Genomic DNA, 16740 nt, shown 5'->3' on the forward strand with positions numbered 1-16740 from the left:
AGAATAGGTACACCGTATCCCTGCGCATCATGAGAGCGTGACCAAGGGTTGGCGTCAGGAAGGGCATCCGGCCATAAAAACATTGCCTCAAACAGGGAACCATGATTGTCATGGGGCCCGCAAGGCTAACCGCCGCTCTAGCGGGGAAAATGGCCTTAAAACGATCATTCATATTCCTACTCTATTTAACACAAGGCCATCCTCGTATGACCACAAAGAATCACTTAATCCGACATCCGGGCTAGACAGGTCCCTGCTGATGTACACCGAGATGGTTCTTCTTCTTCACGACTGTCGGAGCATGATACCTACAGAGATCTACCTGGTCTATATATCACTCTAATCCAAAATTCATAATATCAATCTAGTCTATCTATATCAATCTAGTCTGTTTATCTGTATCAATGTCGTATGTCTGTGCATGTATATGTTTATATTTTGTTTCTATACTGCATAACCCAAACATCCCTCCATTCATACACACGCCAAACGTCTATGTGTACGTAATAAATATATAGCCCCTTTATTGTTGATGTATCGCGAAACAAAATTGTAATTTTACCTTTTTATCAGTTGATTTTGAATCGTGAAAATAGACAGAACATAGATTTTATATATGTATATGTATATATATATACATATGTATTTATCTCAAATGAATTGTTATAAATGTAAGGAATTGTGTGAAATTGAACAAAAGTGATCCCGCCATTTTCAGGCAGACACGTTTGTTGAAGAGGAGTACGGCAACCCCGCAGACCACATTGAAGAAGAGGAGTTCGTTTCACTGAAGAGCGGGGGATTGTGGGTGCGCGGCCTGGTGCTCGATTTGTCGCTTTTCCCTCGTTTTACAAACCAAGTCGGAGATTGTTCGATATATTCCTGTGAAATCTCGGTGAGTGCTCCGATCCCGGTAAAATAGAGATATGTTCGCCGTGTTTCAGTTTTCATGGGAACATTTCGTGTGTAATTGGTCGTTTTGTCGTGTTTGAGGCGTCAGGGCCTACCTCGTTTTATTAGAAAGGATAGATGAAGGGTGTGGTTTGGGAGTGGAAGTGGAAGGGATAAAAGACGAAGTGAATTTGGGGAATAATTTTATGTTTTAAATTTATGGGATAAATGAGTAAAAACTTGTGAGGAGGAGGAGGGGTGAATGAGGTGAAGCCAAGTTGGGGCGAGATTTGACCGACCGAAGGTTCGAGTGTTGCATTTGCAGACGAGGTGTGAGTGAGTGTTGCGGACGAGGTGTGAGCGAGTGTTGCGGACGAGGTGTGAGCGAGTGTTGCGGACGAGGTGTGAGCGAGTGTTGCGGACGAGGTGTGAGCGAGTGTTGCGGACGAGGTGTGAGCGAGTGTTGCGGACGAGGTGTGAGCGAGTGTTGCGGACGAGGTGTGAGCGAGTGTTGCGGACGAGGTGTGAGCGAGTGTTGCGGACGAGGTGTGAGCGAGTGTTGCGGACGAGGTGTGAGCGAGTGTTGCGGACGAGGTGTGAGCGAGTGTTGCGGACGAGGTGTGAGCGAGTGTTGCGGACGAGGTGTGAGCGAGTGTTGCGGACGAGGTGTGAGCGAGTGTTGGGGACGAGGTGTGAGCGAGTGTTGGGGACGAGGTGTGAGCGAGTGTTGCGGTGCCGTGTATCATTCACTTTGACCACGGTACCTGATGGAAACGGGGGTGATGACGGTGGGTTTTTATGTACCAAGGTGATGCGTGGGCAGGTATGGTGGTGGAGAGGTTAAAGGTGAGACAGGTTGTGAGCGCTGTGGTCCGGTAGGGGAGGTTAGTAAGTGGAAATGTCGAGTTTTTCGAGGGTTTTATTTCGGCGAAGGAAACAAAGATGGCCGACACGATGTTGAGGAAGTTCCGCACTTGCTGTGCAGCTGCACTTCGATGCCTGATCAGAATATAAACCGCTGCACTGGTGCTCCGCATGGAGGTCGTCGTGTCGTCACAAAGTGCATCGGCGCCCGTTAAGCCGGCTGTCCTTTGTGCTAGCATGTGCGCGTCGCCATGTGCGTTGTCTTCACTTCCCTGACGACGACATTCTCTCTATAAGTTTCATGTTGCATGTTTATCTCGTTATTCCGACTTGCTGCAATGGAGGGTTGTGATAAATATTTAGTCTTGCAAAGTTGGACTCGTTTTGCTTGCAACCAATATGGCGCCCGCGCACTGCATCATGGGTATTGCCACTCTTCAAAAGTGGGGTCGTTGGGAAGGGGTATGTTTGGGAGGTTTCTCCCTTCCATTTCCGGCTATACCCATCCTGTTTATCCATTGGTCACCAATCCGGGATTGTAATCGTCGCCAAAGAAACTGCTTTACCAGAACCGACCTGTGTCCAGGTTGCTACGTGAATGAAGGAATTATAACATGTCTGATTTGTTGCTTCTGGATTTATTTTCAAAACTCTCATGTAACTTGTAAAAGTACCTTGATTGTGAATGTTTCATTTGGGGTTGACATCTGAGGGAATGGACCCAATAACTTGGGGGGGAGGGTGGGGGGGAGGGGAAAGGGGACCTCATATCGTTCGAGGAAAGCATTGCAATGATGAATATCCTTCCTTTCCTCTCTGCAGACGAATGATCGTCTCTCACCCTCGTTTAATCACATCATCATTTCCTTTCCTTTGGAATGACAATTAAGATTTGAGTTCTTCTCAGGATTGTTTTAATTGGAGTTCCCCAAGGCAGTGTTCTGGGCCCTGTGCTCTTTCTGGTCTTCATCAATGATCTCTCTGACTCTCTTGAAAATCCTCTCTATCTCCTTGCTGATGACTCCACTCTCTGCCGCTCCAGTCCTCACCCCTCAGATCGGCAGTCTGCAGCCTCCTCACTCTCTGCAGACCTGGACAAAATCACAGACTGGTCAAACAAGTGGAACATGTCTTTCAATCCTGACAAATCTCACACTCTTACGATGTCTCTCCGAAAAGACCGACTGGACAACCCTCCCATCCACTTTCTGAATAATCCTCTCCAAGAAGTTCTGTCACTCAAGCTTTTGGGTCTCACTATCTGCCATGATCTTTCCTGGGAAAACCACATTTCCAAGCTGGCCTCCAAAGCCAGTCGCCGACTGGGCATCCTCCGTCGTGCGAAGTCCTTCCTTGGCACACCTGAGCTCCTCACCACATACAAGGCTTTCATCCGCAGCTCAATGGAGTACTGCTCTCCCCTCTGGGCCGGGGCTCCTGCCTCACCCCTAGCTCGTCTTCACGCTGTTGAAACCAAAGCGTTCAGAATCATTGGAATCTCCCACAATGAAGGTGATTCTGAGGGCCTTTCACTCCCTCGCCGCAGGCAGGTTGGTGGTCTTTCCGTCTTCTACCGACTCCTCTCCAGCCTTGCTCCCCCAGCTCTCTCTGGGCTCTGTCCCCCAAATATTCCTGCAGGATGTACAAGATCTGCCTGCAACCCTCTTATGGTTAAACTGCCAAAATCAAGACTCTCTGCTCACCTTCATTCCTTCATTCCTCTTTTCTCCCGCCTCTGGAACAAACTCCCTCACTCTCTTCAATCCCACTCATCCGCCTTTAAAACAGCTGTTCACCACCATCTCTTATCTTCCCCCATCCAAAACATTCATCTTTTCTACCCCCGTTAATCCACCCCAAATCCACCTCCTTCAAATTCCGTTTTGTTAATTGAAAGCCCCATGTGGTGTCCATCTTGTTTATCCCGTGTACCCCGCCCCAGCCCTCTCCCCTCCACATATCTGCTGATGTCCCTGTTCCCTACTCAAAGTACTGTTGTTGCGTCCCTCTCTCTCCCCATCTTTTCTCCCGCTCCCTTTATTATATGTTCTATGTGTTAGCTCTAACACGAGCCTCGACTTGGTATACAAAAACAAAAATCCTGCCTCTTTTGTCACACCTCAATTTTATGATCATTTTCATTTTAATGCCAAACCTTTTATTTTCAACCTTCTATCCCGTTTCTAAACTTGATTCCTGACAACGATCTGAGATAATTTGTCGCTAGCAATTGAAACGCCTGTTAGAAGGTGTTTCTGCTAATGACTATTGTTGGTCCCCAGGCTGTGTACCGTCAATGAGCTGCTGTTTGGGCTCATTCACTTGGGCTTCATCTTCATGTTTCCAGGTAACCAGTCTGCCTTCTTACTTCTCCATTCTTTTGGCAGGTTCAAGATGGATTCTGAGAACAAGCATGACAGTGCAGATTCTAATGGTAGGTACTGACAATGATGTCAAAGGATCTTGGTGGAGCCTTGATCTGGTCAGGACACCGACCAAACGCGATGGGTTTGTAAGAAAGTTTGGAGCTCGACTCGTTGCATGAATGTGGACCCTTGCCCAGCATGCACCTGGCGTATTCATTTAATCACTTCCTGATGATCACGGGGCATGGTATTGGCAATTCTGCTTCTTTAGTTGTTGATTTGTAATGTGTTGGGTGTTTTGGGGAAGGTCGGGGTTAAGAGGTGACAAAATTGCCATCGTTGAGATAATGCTGTAAGTAAGGCCAACAACAACAGCTTTCTAGTGGTCCTTATGTCTGTGAGGTAACCACAAACTGCTAAAAAGGTTTTTTGCAAAATTGTTTTGGCAGTGGAGGGATATGGGTGATGTCAATTGTTCGCTCGTCCTTGACAAATTTTAAATGTTTGTGAGATACCCTGTGAAATGGTACACAATAGCCATTAGTGCTTCATGTGGTTTGTGGCGTACCCATGCAGCTTTCAACATGCATTTTAAGGCCATTTTCCCTGCTAGAGCGGGGGTTAGCCTTGCGGGCCCCATGATAATCTTCTCCATTTTGCCCTATTTTCTGCATCTCTCCTTGTTAACCCCCTTGCCCGCATTTCTTCTTCCACCATCTTTAGCCAAGTCTTTCTCGGTCTTCCCCGTCCTCTACTTCCTTCCACATTCATTTCCATCACTCTTTTCAACCAGTCACTTTCATCCTTCCTCAACACATGACCAAACCATCTCAACCTGTTCTTCTTCACAGCATCAATCACAGGCTCTATTCCCATCATCTTTCGCAATTCATCATTTGTCTTCCTCTCTCTCAACGATACTCTGCACATCCACCGAACCATTCGCATTTCCACCCTTTCCAGCCTTCGTTGCTGCTCTACGTTCTTTACCCATGTCTTGCTCCCATAAATCATAACACTTCTCACACATGCAGCATACACCTTTCCCTTCAGCTTCAACGACACTCCCCTCCTCATCAGCACGCCACTCAGTTCCCGAAACTTCTTCCTTGCACATCTCACTCGAGCAACCGTTGCCGAGTCTGATCCACCTTCTCCATTCAGCATGTCTCCGAGGTAGCAAAATGGTTTCACACCTTCCAGCTTCACGCTGTCTCCAAGATCCAACTCAATATTTCCTCCATCTGCAGCTCCCTCTGTGCACACCTTACACTTGAATGTAGCTGCCACACTGGTTAATGACCCTCTCAGACCACTACATTTTTGATGAACCCACTCAGCGCACATTGTACATTGAATTGAGTTCACTCCGACACCCTTCCTGCACACAGCACACGGCCACTTCCCAGTTCTTTCCACCTCACCACATGCTTTACCACTTGCCATCACCTTCGTCTTTCCTATATTCATTCACCTTCAGCATGCAGCTTTTGTTGATGGTAAATCGAATGGGAATGACTGCATTTTCCAGTCATTGGGCATTTCATATATCCGGCAAGTAGAGGTGACACTAATTACTTAGCTTTAGGTTTCACCCTTTGTCGTTAAGCGACCTTTACGTTCATTTGTGTTTGCAATGCAGGGTGATCGGTTGCACCTGTGGACAAACTAGTGGATCTTTTTTGCACATGCCATCACTTTATCATGTTTGATGTTTGTGGGTGCGGTGGGAGAAATACAAATGAAGAATAATTTTTCGTGATGACTAAATTTACTCCTGCATTAACCTTTATTTATGCATACATACATAAAACAAGCACGTGCAGGTTACGTGTTCGCAGGAGCTGGGGGCAAATGTGAGGAGCTAGACGACTCAGATGCTCAGCCAATCGCACTGAAAGCAACATCAGTCTGCTCTTCCTTGGAAAACTATTGGCATTTCGCATGCTTTTCCAATAGTGATGTGTGCAGCCACTTTTGTCGCGAGGCTTTTGTGACCGCCGGGGCTCTCGATGCTCCGATTCATAGAATGTTTTGGCCGACCGCTTGCACTAAGTTTGAAGCCCCTGTATATGAAGTCTGCTCATCTCTAGCAGTGGCACGCACCCGTTTCTGTGCAGGGAAGCGTCCGGCTGAAGATGACGGAGCTCGAGAACAATCCAGCAAACGGTCGAGGAATGAAGAGGATTTTTGCGAGTTCCGTGTCCTTCTGCAAAGCAGGGTATTGGCACAACTGTGCTTTATTGTTGTCACGTGTAGCACGTACTCGGCTCTGGCTATTTGCCGGTTGTCCGCCTTTTATGCCTTGTTGATTTCCCCTCTTCTTGTGCAACATAGAACGCTGGAGCTGTAATTGGAAAAGGAGGGAAAAACATTCGGGCGCTTAGGATTGACGTAAGTGTTTTTGTTGTTTAACTTGCAGTCTTTGAAAAATGGAGTTCTTTGCATTTTGCTTATGCATGGTTTTCTGTTTTACTTGGTTTGTTTTTAAATCTCGAGTTGAGTCAAAATTGATTGGAATGTATTTGTTTCTGATTATTTTAAGTAAAATGTAAACTTTGAGGGCTTGTGCCCCATCCCTGTTTTTTTAATTTTTAATTTTTCTTCCTTGTCACCTTCTCCCAGCCCAAACCCTGGCCCTGGTCCATGTTGAGCCCTATTTGCAGCCCCAAACCCTTGCCACAACACTGAGCACTTCCTACCAACAATCAAACCTAGCTTTTCGTATTTTGACCAAGCAAAATGACTGTTCGAGGTGTTGTCGCTTTGCCTGTTCCAAGTTGCCATTGTTTCCAGGTCCTACACCACAGACCAGCTAAGAAGACAGTCCTTGACATCTGTGACTTTATGTTGGCACTCAATGTTCCTCTTCTTCCCTTCCCCTGTTCTGCCCAATTTTATCTCCACGCCCCAACCCCCCATGTTGGACCCGGCCCATGCCATTCGAACGAACCCGCCCCGATCAATGAACATACCTCGATTCCTGGCACCCCAATGGCGTAAACCTGTGCCCTGGCCGTATGCCCCCCTGTCCCATGGCTGCCCTGGCTTCTCCATTGCAGTACAATGCCACTATTACAGTCCCTGACAGCAGTGGCCCCGAGCGGTATGTTCCATCTCCCGTAGACTCTGCCACATGTATTTATTTTTCCTCAACTCTGTAGCTTAATGGTTGCTTTAATCACAGTCGCTCCCTATAGCGCACAAACCACTATCTGTTAAAGCACAACCGAAATCATCACTAGCTTTCTCTTGTGCATACGTATATAGTGTTGGGATTACTATTTTGTGAAAAAGAGCATACATAGTTCCACGGTTTCAGTGGTTTCTTTCTTTTTCAATACTCTTCCCATATCGTGGGTATTTTGATTAGCTCTTTACATGAGGCGTCTCTGGCCTGCGTGGCCTCCATGCTGGTTCATTGGAATTTGTTTTTGCATCAGCTTATCTTCCATTCTTGCACACAAGTACAAGTATAAGAGATGTCGAAATAATGTAATGTCATGCGACACTCACGACGTGGTAATGTTTTACTGCTGCACATGAGGAAAGGCTCCAGGCAAATTGTATTTTGTTTAAATATGCTACCAGTGTGTGGACATTAACCATGCAAGTAATTGGGATTTGCTATTTATTTATTTATTTATTTATTTATTGCAACTCCAGTTTAAAAGAAAACCAACCCTCCCTTTCCACTTCTCTTCCTCTGACCCCGGATGCTTATATATCTGCACCTTAACATTTCTGTGCTTGCTAAAGCTAATGTGTGGCCATTTTTTTATTTTTTTATTTTACAAAACAACAACAACAACAACACATTCCAGTTTGAATGGCATTTCATTGGATAACTCAAATCTTACTCAAAATGTGTTTCCTATTGGTATTTGCTTTTTCGGGCTACAACTAACCCCTGTAGACTTTCTTGACCATATCGGGAATAAACAAGTCTTGAAGACAGGATGCTAATTGATGCTTTGTCTTGTCATGTCTTTTCATTGCCTATTGGCAGAATTCTTATCATCGTGGCGACCATTGAATCCATCGGCCATGTCCTGAGCAACGTCATCCCTTCCTTGGAAGAGGTGGGTTATGGTTTCTTCTACTGTGTAGATACAAAATTAAGATAATTCACCAGCATCATTTTTGTTAGTTGCATCAGATCATATGTAAAATAATATTCTTAATTGTTACACTAATTTTAAAACGCAATTTTTGCGATAGTTATATATATATATATAATATGTTCTCTCCTCCCCCTTTCCTCTTCAAGTCCTCGACACAAAAGCCTCAAACCTCCTTTCCCAACTGAACCACTCCACTATTTCCTAGAATTGACTGAATTTTGCAGTGCAAGGTTCTTTGATTTAGTGTTCTGGCATTTTGTTCTGTCTCCTCCACGCCCTCGTTCTAGTATCAGCATTACACTTCGCGGGATTTTGATTGTGAACTTCGAATGTTAGTGCACCATAGCCAGGCCGGTGGGATCATTGGTCTCAAAGGAGCAAAGATCAAGGAGTTGCGAGAGGTAGGGAGATGCTTTTTTTATTGTTCTAACATTATTATGACATCCCAAAGTCAAATTTGCCACATTTTTGGGTATTAGTAGAGTTTTTATTTTGCCTGTTCATCAATGATGCAAGTTTGAATAAAGTAGGAATTTAGTGTTTTCTAATCAAGTGGTATTGTGCATCCATGTTTTGAAATGGTTCTTCTGACTTGAGTATTGTTACGGACGCGGTTAAAGATGTTATTTTACCGAGCGGTGGTGTTGCCGCGACCGAACAGTTATTCCCCGACTAGAACCCGATTCCACCCAAACGTTGGCCGTATCGCACCGCGGCTGCCCAATATGGAAAACTCTAAAGCGACCGAATGCAAAGAGGAAAACGAAGGCAAAGAAAGGTTTGGAAATACTACTAAATTTATTTACTATTCACACACATAAGCAAAAAGACAGCAGTCACGTTTATTTACAAGCACATGAGACGCAGGTGACACAGTGAAAATACTAGCTTATACAGACTTATTGTTACTACCCAGGGACAAGACAAAAGACAGACTACGAGCACACTTACACGGGGAATGATGATAGGACTGGCGGGAGATGGATGGCTGGCGGGATAGGGAGGTCCACTAGTCCTGCCCCGATCGACTCGTTGGGCAGCCGCCGCCCCTTCGCGGCCCTGCTCCAAACTGCCGTCCAGGCCTCACGCTGCTGTGGCTGCAGTTGCGGTGGCTCGATTTGCAGTTCAACTCTGGACTTCTCTCGCAGTTTCGGTGGCTCGATCTGCAGCTCAACTCTGGACTTCTCTCGCAGTTTTGGTGGCTCGATCTGCAGCTCAACTCTGGACTTCGCTCACAGTTTCGGTAAAAGCTCATCATCTCCCTTCTGCCCTGCCGTGGGTTATATAGGCCCCACCCCTCAACCTTTGCGAACCTCCTCGATCTTTCTTTCCACACCCTCTCCAAGTCCAACCCCTTGTTCGTGGTTGGTTGAGTGGGGCTGACTCACTCCTCCCCTCTATGACGAGGTGGGGACCCGCCTTTCTTCCCCAACCCTGCCTCGTGGTCAATGGCGGATGAAGAGAAAACCGCCCAAGATGCAGTTGGCAATGCGAATGGCAATTGACGAAAAGGGGGAATGGAAGTTTTGGGAGTGGGAATGAAGGGAATCTATCTCTTTCACTGGTGCAATGGAGTATTTCAATTAATGGGAGACACAGCCTTACCCTAAAACACATAATAAGATATAAGCTATCGAACAGGGGTATTCTATGATTAGCTGTGGTGTGGATGCTTTATGGACTAATTATGGGACGCCCTTTGACCTTTACACAGCTCCGGAGGCAGGAGGCGCAGAATAATAATAATAATAATAAAGCACACAATCAAAAAAAATACAGTCCTCATATCCGCAACAGTATTTTGTGTGTATTTTCCTCAAACATGCAATGTGCTCTAACATGGGTGTGATTGATCATTGTAACCCCACCCCATGCACGAAGCGAAAAGCTGAGTGTAACAATTGGTTCACTTTACCTGTCCTACAGATGTTGGTCTCTGAAGGAGGATCAACCTAATTTAGTAATTTTATATCTTGACACTAGAGCAAGAATTGGACGCAAACCTGCAGTTTAACAGTGCCTTGTCTTTGAATTTGGCAAATTGTATGGAATCTCGTCCCGAGCACGCCATGCTTATAGAGGACTAAGGTAATTGCATCAGTCCGTTCACCTTTTTGGTAGTTAAAATTTAAAATCATTCCAAACATGACACTTGCAGTTTTTCGGGACGTCATTGAAGGACACAAACCACAGGCACGAAAACCTAATTGAACGTGTTAAATAAGATGGTGTAAAAGACTACAGCAATGGTGGAAAACTTCCAAAAAAAAGTTTTTCTTTTCTACCTTCTGCAGCCTTTAAAACCTTTATTTTATTCCAATTCAAGTAAACAATTAAACACTGCAGAACACCAATCGCCTTCTTGCACTTCCGAAAGCCTCCAGTTTATCAGTACTTGGACAAAATATCACACCATTTTACACCATCTCAACCAATCAAATGTGCCGCTTGTGCTCGCAGCGTTGGGAATTATTGAGATTCAAACAAAATTGCAACTCGTAGGAATATAGATTGTGCTCTGAAATACAAAACAAGAGTTTGAAAGACCCTTCCCATGTCCTTTTTCTCAAGACTGCATGGGGTAAGACCCTCTTTGAACACTATAGTTTGCACTGTAATTATTTACCAAAAATGTACAAGCCATGTTGAGACTTGTTACCTCCACCACAAAAGGTGGACTGTGGCTATGTTTTCACTTTTTTCTGTTTGTGAACAAGATATCTCAAAGTTATGGATTCAGACGAAACTTGTCTGTCTCAACAATGGATGGAGGTCCTCAATGCCAAACAGGAAATCAGAGCTGTCTCCCTTCACATATCACGTGCCTTCGATACGGTCTGGCACCCAGCTCTGCTCACCAAACTCATCTCCTCTGGTATCCATGGAAATCTCCACTCATGGCTTGCGGACTTCCTCTCTGGTCGTAGTCAACGTGTGGCCCTGAATGGATTTCTCTCATCTCTCCTTCCTGTTCAGGCTGGAGTTCCCCAAGGTAGTGTTCTGGGCCCTGTGCTATTTCTGGTCTTCATCAATGATCTCTCCGACTCTGGATAATCCTCTATCTCTTTGCTGATGACTCCACTATCTGCCGCTCCATTCCTCATCCCTCAGATCGGCAGTCTGCAGCCTCCTCACTCTCTGCAGACCTGGACAAAATCACAGACTGGTCAAACAAGTGGAACATGTCTTTCAATCCTGACAAATCTCACACTCTTACGATGTCTCTCCGAAAAGACCGACGGGAAAACTCTCCCATCCACTTTCTCAACAATCCTCTCCAAGAAGTTCTGTCGCTCAAGCTTTTGGGTCTCACTATCTGCTATTATCTTTCTTGGGAAAACCACATTTCCAAGCTGGCCTCCAAAGCCATTCGCCGAATGGGCATCCTCCGTCGTGCGAAGACCTTTCTTGGCACACCTGAGCTCCTCCCCACATATAAGGCTTTCATCCGCAGCTCAATGGTTGGTGGTCTTTCTGTCTTCTACCAACTCTTCTCCGGCCAAGTTCCCCCACCTCTCTCTGTGCTCTGTCCCCCAAATATTCCTATAGGTCGCACAAGATCTGCCTGCAACCCTCTTATGGTGAAACTGCCAAAATCAAGACTCTATTCACCTTCACTCTTTCATTCCTCTTTTCTCCCACCTCTGGAACAAACTCTCTCACTCTCTTCAATCCCACTCCTCCCTCCAGGTCTTTAAAACAGCTGTTTCCCACCATCTCTTATCTTCGCCCCTCCAAAACCTTGATCTTTTCTACCCCCGTAGATTCACCCCAGATCCACTTTTTTGAAATACCGACTTATTTCCTGGAAGTCTTAGCAGTGTCCATGTGTTTTTTACCTCTCCCACCCTCCAACCCCCCCCCTCCGCCCCCCTTTCCCATGCCGCCGCCCAAGCCCTCTCCCTCCCGCAGATCTCCCGATGTCCCTGCTCTCAAATGTTGTACTTGTGTGCTTCCCTCTCTCTCCCCATCTTGTCTCCCGCTCCCTTTGTCATATGTTTTGCGTGTCAGTTTGTCTTTTCGTGATTAATGTTAGCTCTTTCACGAGCCTCAATCTTGTATCGAAGAAAAAAAAAAAAATCTACAAGGGTTGTAGCTGTGCACAGTAAGTTAAAGATGCGGATGATGTTAACGGAATAATAAAACTATAGATAATTGAAGCAGGACAAACAACAAGCTTTCCTTGCTACCCCCCACGACTGGATTTTGTGCAGCACCACACGGTTCACTTGCACATTTTGATTGATTTGTCACTATTTTGTGGAATAGTAGTCTAGTTTTTGGTTAAAGCACTTTCCTCAAGTGAGTTTGCAAATGCAGTCTGCTCATCTCAGTATCTTGATTATATATATTTGGAGTGATAGTTATTTTAGGAAAGCCTTGGAGTTTTTCATCGTCGTCTCTGAACGTCGTCTCTGAACGTCGTCTCTTGTTTTCTGACCTGTACAAATAGTGAAAATAAATGCAGCACAGTCTGGATATACCTTTTCATTGTTGTCCCAACAGCTAATTGTTAGGTGTTTCATCGGAATTGCCAGGGCTGGCACGATTGCTTTGAGGTATGCAGACTCACCTCTGAGCTGCCTTACCTGGGTTTGAATTTCGGGCCCAGCTATAAACTACCACCCTGGTATTTCACAGGCAGGGCGAGGAATCCTGTGTGTCCATCGAAACAACGTTGAACGGAGCATTCCCTCTGCCAGCATCAGTTAGTGCACATTAAAGATCCCACAGTGTCAGTCACAAAGAGTCGGCAAATTGTCACCAACACCCTGACTAAATATGCAAATTATCACTCTTCTCCACAGATCCATCCCCTTCAATTATCATCCCCTTCAATTATCATCCCCTTCAATTATCATCCCCTTCAATTATCATCCACTTCTTTCCTTCCTATGGAACACAGAATCGTGTGGTAAGGCATTTGCCTTCAAATTACTTTCCTCTTCCTGGAAGGTGAATCTGAAGAAAGCAATCTCAAATCATTCCACAAAGCCCAGAACAATTGTTTCCACTCTCACGAAAGCCAGAACACAACAGCTGGACAACCTCAAGGCTGAACTCTCAAACTTGTCTTCCTCCTCTAAAACCTGTTCTTTTCTGGAGTATGCTCTCGCTCCATCCCTTCCCTTCAAATGGCACCAAAGCCAACTCCACTCATGTGAAGGCTGATTGCCTCTATTGTGTTTTCCTCTGAATCTTTTGTCTCCAAACCCTCACTCTGTAACAACCTGACCCAGTCGTACCCAACTGCTCCTGGGCTCTGTCGCTTTACCACATGTTTGCGAAGTGAAGAGTGGGGTTAAGCAAGCAGGCGCGTACGTTCGTGTCTGCATTTTAAGAAAGAACGTACATCTAAAACAGTTCAACATAGGAAATTGAAACTTTACCACATGTTACATGACCATTTGATATAGCGCATATTGAGCTGAGCGTACTTTCATTCATCAGCAAGGTACTGAAATCCATCATGGCAGTTGACCTCAAATCCTTCTTCTCCAACGGCCTCATCTCACATCATAAATTCGTTGTCAGACATGAGATCAGTACCGTCTCTCTCTTGTGCTTTTGGCAGTGTGGCACCTATCCTTGCTCTCCAAACCCTCCGCTTCAGGCATCCAAAGTGAACTCCATACATGGCTTACTGACCTCTCCTAATCTTGTAGCCAATTCGTGGCTCTCAACAGAATCCTGTCATCTCCTCTCCCTGTCAAGGCTGGAGTGCCCTGACACAGTGTTATGGGACTAGTCCTATTCCTAATCTTCATTAATGAACTCTGATTCTGGGAAATCATATATCTCGTTGCTGATGACTCCACCCACCCTTTGCTGTAAGTAACATCCCTCCTTCAGATAAGCAGGCAGCAGCCTCTTCCCTTTCTGCAGACCTTGATAGAATCTCGAGCTGGTCAACACTTGGAATACATCTTTCGATGCTGAGAAATCTCGCACTCTTTACGGTGTCTCTCCGAAAGTCAGACCATCATAATCTAATTTCTTGACAATCCTCTTGAAGTTCAGTTGCTTAAACTTTTGAGCCTCTCTTGGGCAAGCCACACTTCCAAGTTTGCCTCCAAAGCCAGTCGCTGACTGGGCATCCTCCATCATGCAAAGTCCTGCCTTGGCACACCTGACCTATGAAGCCTTTATCCGCAGCTTCTCCTCTCTGGGCTGGCGTCCCTGCCTCTCACACCTTACTCAGATTGAAAGCCGTGGAAACCAAGGCCTTCAATATCATTGGAATCTTCAATGATATTGGGCCTATCACTTTCACACTACTTTTCATTCTGTGCCGTTACATCCTGATCCCTTCTCTGTTCTAGCTCCTCCCTGAGTCTCAACTTTGTATAGAAAATGAAATAAAACAAAAGTCCAAATTCCTACTCCAACCAATGGGCACAGCTGTGCCCCCAGCAAATGATGCTACTGGCAGCCATGTTCTGCAGACGAAAGAAGAAGAGGGAGGATAACGCATTGTAGATCGAAGTAGCACACACTTGAGATTTTATGCAGCACAGAAAAATGGTGCGTTTGCTTCATGGAGGATGCTTGTTGTGTCCTAATCTTTAGTTTTTTTAAATGAATCTTGGGGATGTGGTTAAAAGTATAAAAGACGAGTTGACAGTTTGACCTTTGTGCCCATTTGGTTCCAGAGAACATCGACGACAATCAAGGTGTTCCAGGAGTGCTGTCCTCGCTCCACGGATCGTGTGGTTCTCATTGGCGGCACACCAGATAATGTTGTGGAATGTGTCAAGAGCATTATGTATGACCTGCAGAAGGTGGGCGTCGTGCTTGTATTCGGTATTTAATTTATTGGACCAACCCATTACTTTGTTTCAGCTTTGTACTTTTGCACACACTTCATACATTAGGTGACAACGGAACTGGAAAAAAGTTGAAACAACTCCAACTTTGAATCATAGAATAGGCAGAACGTTAAAGTATCATCAACATCTATCATTAACATGCAATGTTTGTGAGTTTGTATGGAATTTAAACGATTTTCTTTGTTGAATTTTTTTTTTAGAAATGGTGTCCTTATCACCCCCTCCTTCTCATCCTCTACCCCATCCCATTTCCCACTCTCTCATCCTCCACCCCATCCCATTTCCCACTCTCTCGTCCTCCACCCCATCCCATTTCCCACTCTCTCATCCTCCACCCCATCCCATCTCCCACCCCAGTCTGATATAAAAGGGCATTTGCTTCCTTATGATCCCAACTTTTATGACGAGACCTATGACTATGGTGGATTCACTGCTATGTACGATGACCGTGGCTGGGGCCGTCCAGCACCCCGTGGCCGTGGAGGCCCACCATTCCCTCCACATGGTGGGCGCTTTGAGCGTAGTGGGCGATACTTGCCTCCACCACCTGGACCTCCGCCACCACATAGAGGCCGCTATGGAGGTCCCCCATCTCCAGGAGGGGGAGGTGACATGGGCTATGATTCCCATCCACCATCCCGCCGCAGTGGACCACCACCACCACCACCACCTCTTCGTGCTGGACGTTTAGGAGGGTAAGAATAATTGTGCTAAAGCGGCTGGGTGGTTTGGTAAACTTTAATTGTGTTCTTGGTTGCAAAGAGCTGTGTTTATCCTGCCTTGCGCACATTGATTGCATCGAGTGTATTGGGAAGGTCATTTAAAGCTACGTACGTCACAAGGTCATTAGGAAGGTCTTAATTTTATTTTTGTGAAATTTATGAGGCCATTGTACAATTGTGGCTTATCTGTTTCAGCAAGTCTCTTTTTTTTTTTTTGGCAGCAGTTTCGTGACTAACCTAGAGTACATGAAGGTCATTATTATTTGGCCTTTAATGCAAATGCGAACTACTATTTCCTTTTCATGCCTTCCCATTATTGAAAGTATCTCGCTTTCTTCCAAATATATTGATGTTGCAAAAGTGTTCCATGAAATGGAGTGTTACATTAAAAAATAAATGATGTACCGACATTGTTCTATTCAAAATATCTACGCCATAAAATTGACACTGCCTGCACTTCCCGAAAATAATGACGACAAACACTCGTGCCACGAAGATTACTTTTTGAAAACGCATGTGATAATGTTTCGAACCAAGACGAACGATATCAACTTTCGGAGATGGCTTTTTTTGCAATGACAATTGGATCCATCGACTGATCTCCTGGCAAACAACGTGGTGTGATTATTTTGGCCATGAATAATAAAAAAAAACACTGCTTGCAAGTTATTCTCCAGTAGCACGCATTCCAGCATGCTTGTTATATATTTTTTGCAACAACGTTGTCCTGTGATTGTACTTGGCTGTTGTAGACTTAAAAGTACATAAACAAAATACAAGATTAAGAGGGAGTGAGGGATGTTTTGAACTGATTACCGAGGTCATAGCCTTCAGTCAAAACAACGTCATTGCTTGCAATCTGAAATCCATCTCGCCTTTATGATAATCGTTGACCCTTTCATAAGAAGCAGTTGTTTTGAAGTTCTACGGGCTTCGCTTCACC

General features: G+C 45.2%; 1 protein-coding gene across 8 annotated transcripts in view; it reads left to right on the forward strand.

The window, feature by feature from the left end:
- The first annotated feature begins 531 nt into the window (after positions 1-531).
- HNRNPK (heterogeneous nuclear ribonucleoprotein K) overlaps positions 532-16740 on the forward strand; it is a 37157-nt gene continuing 20948 nt past the window's right edge. For 2 of the 8 annotated variants that reach the window (XM_078771753.1, XM_078771754.1), the window contains exons 1-10: positions 532-552; positions 719-895; positions 4143-4189; positions 6242-6342; positions 6459-6515; positions 7184-7227; positions 8131-8203; positions 8539-8646; positions 14899-15027; positions 15433-15770. In XM_078771753.1, coding sequence (XP_078627879.1) covers positions 4150-4189; positions 6242-6342; positions 6459-6515; positions 7184-7227; positions 8131-8203; positions 8539-8646; positions 14899-15027; positions 15433-15770 — 890 coding nt within the window. In that variant the 5' untranslated portion in view covers positions 532-552; positions 719-895; positions 4143-4149. Of the gene's footprint in view, positions 553-688; positions 896-4142; positions 4190-6217; positions 6343-6458; positions 6516-7183; positions 7228-8130; positions 8204-8532; positions 8647-14898; positions 15028-15432; positions 15771-16740 lie in introns of those variants that run through there. The other 6 variants (XM_068107014.2, XM_078771751.1, XM_068107012.2 and 3 more) reach the window with 3 other exon arrangements.

Source organism: Myxine glutinosa, chromosome 2, assembly GCF_964187855.1.
Source record: "Myxine glutinosa chromosome 2, kmMyxGlut1.1, whole genome shotgun sequence".
Taxonomy (NCBI): domain Eukaryota; kingdom Metazoa; phylum Chordata; class Myxini; order Myxiniformes; family Myxinidae; genus Myxine; species Myxine glutinosa.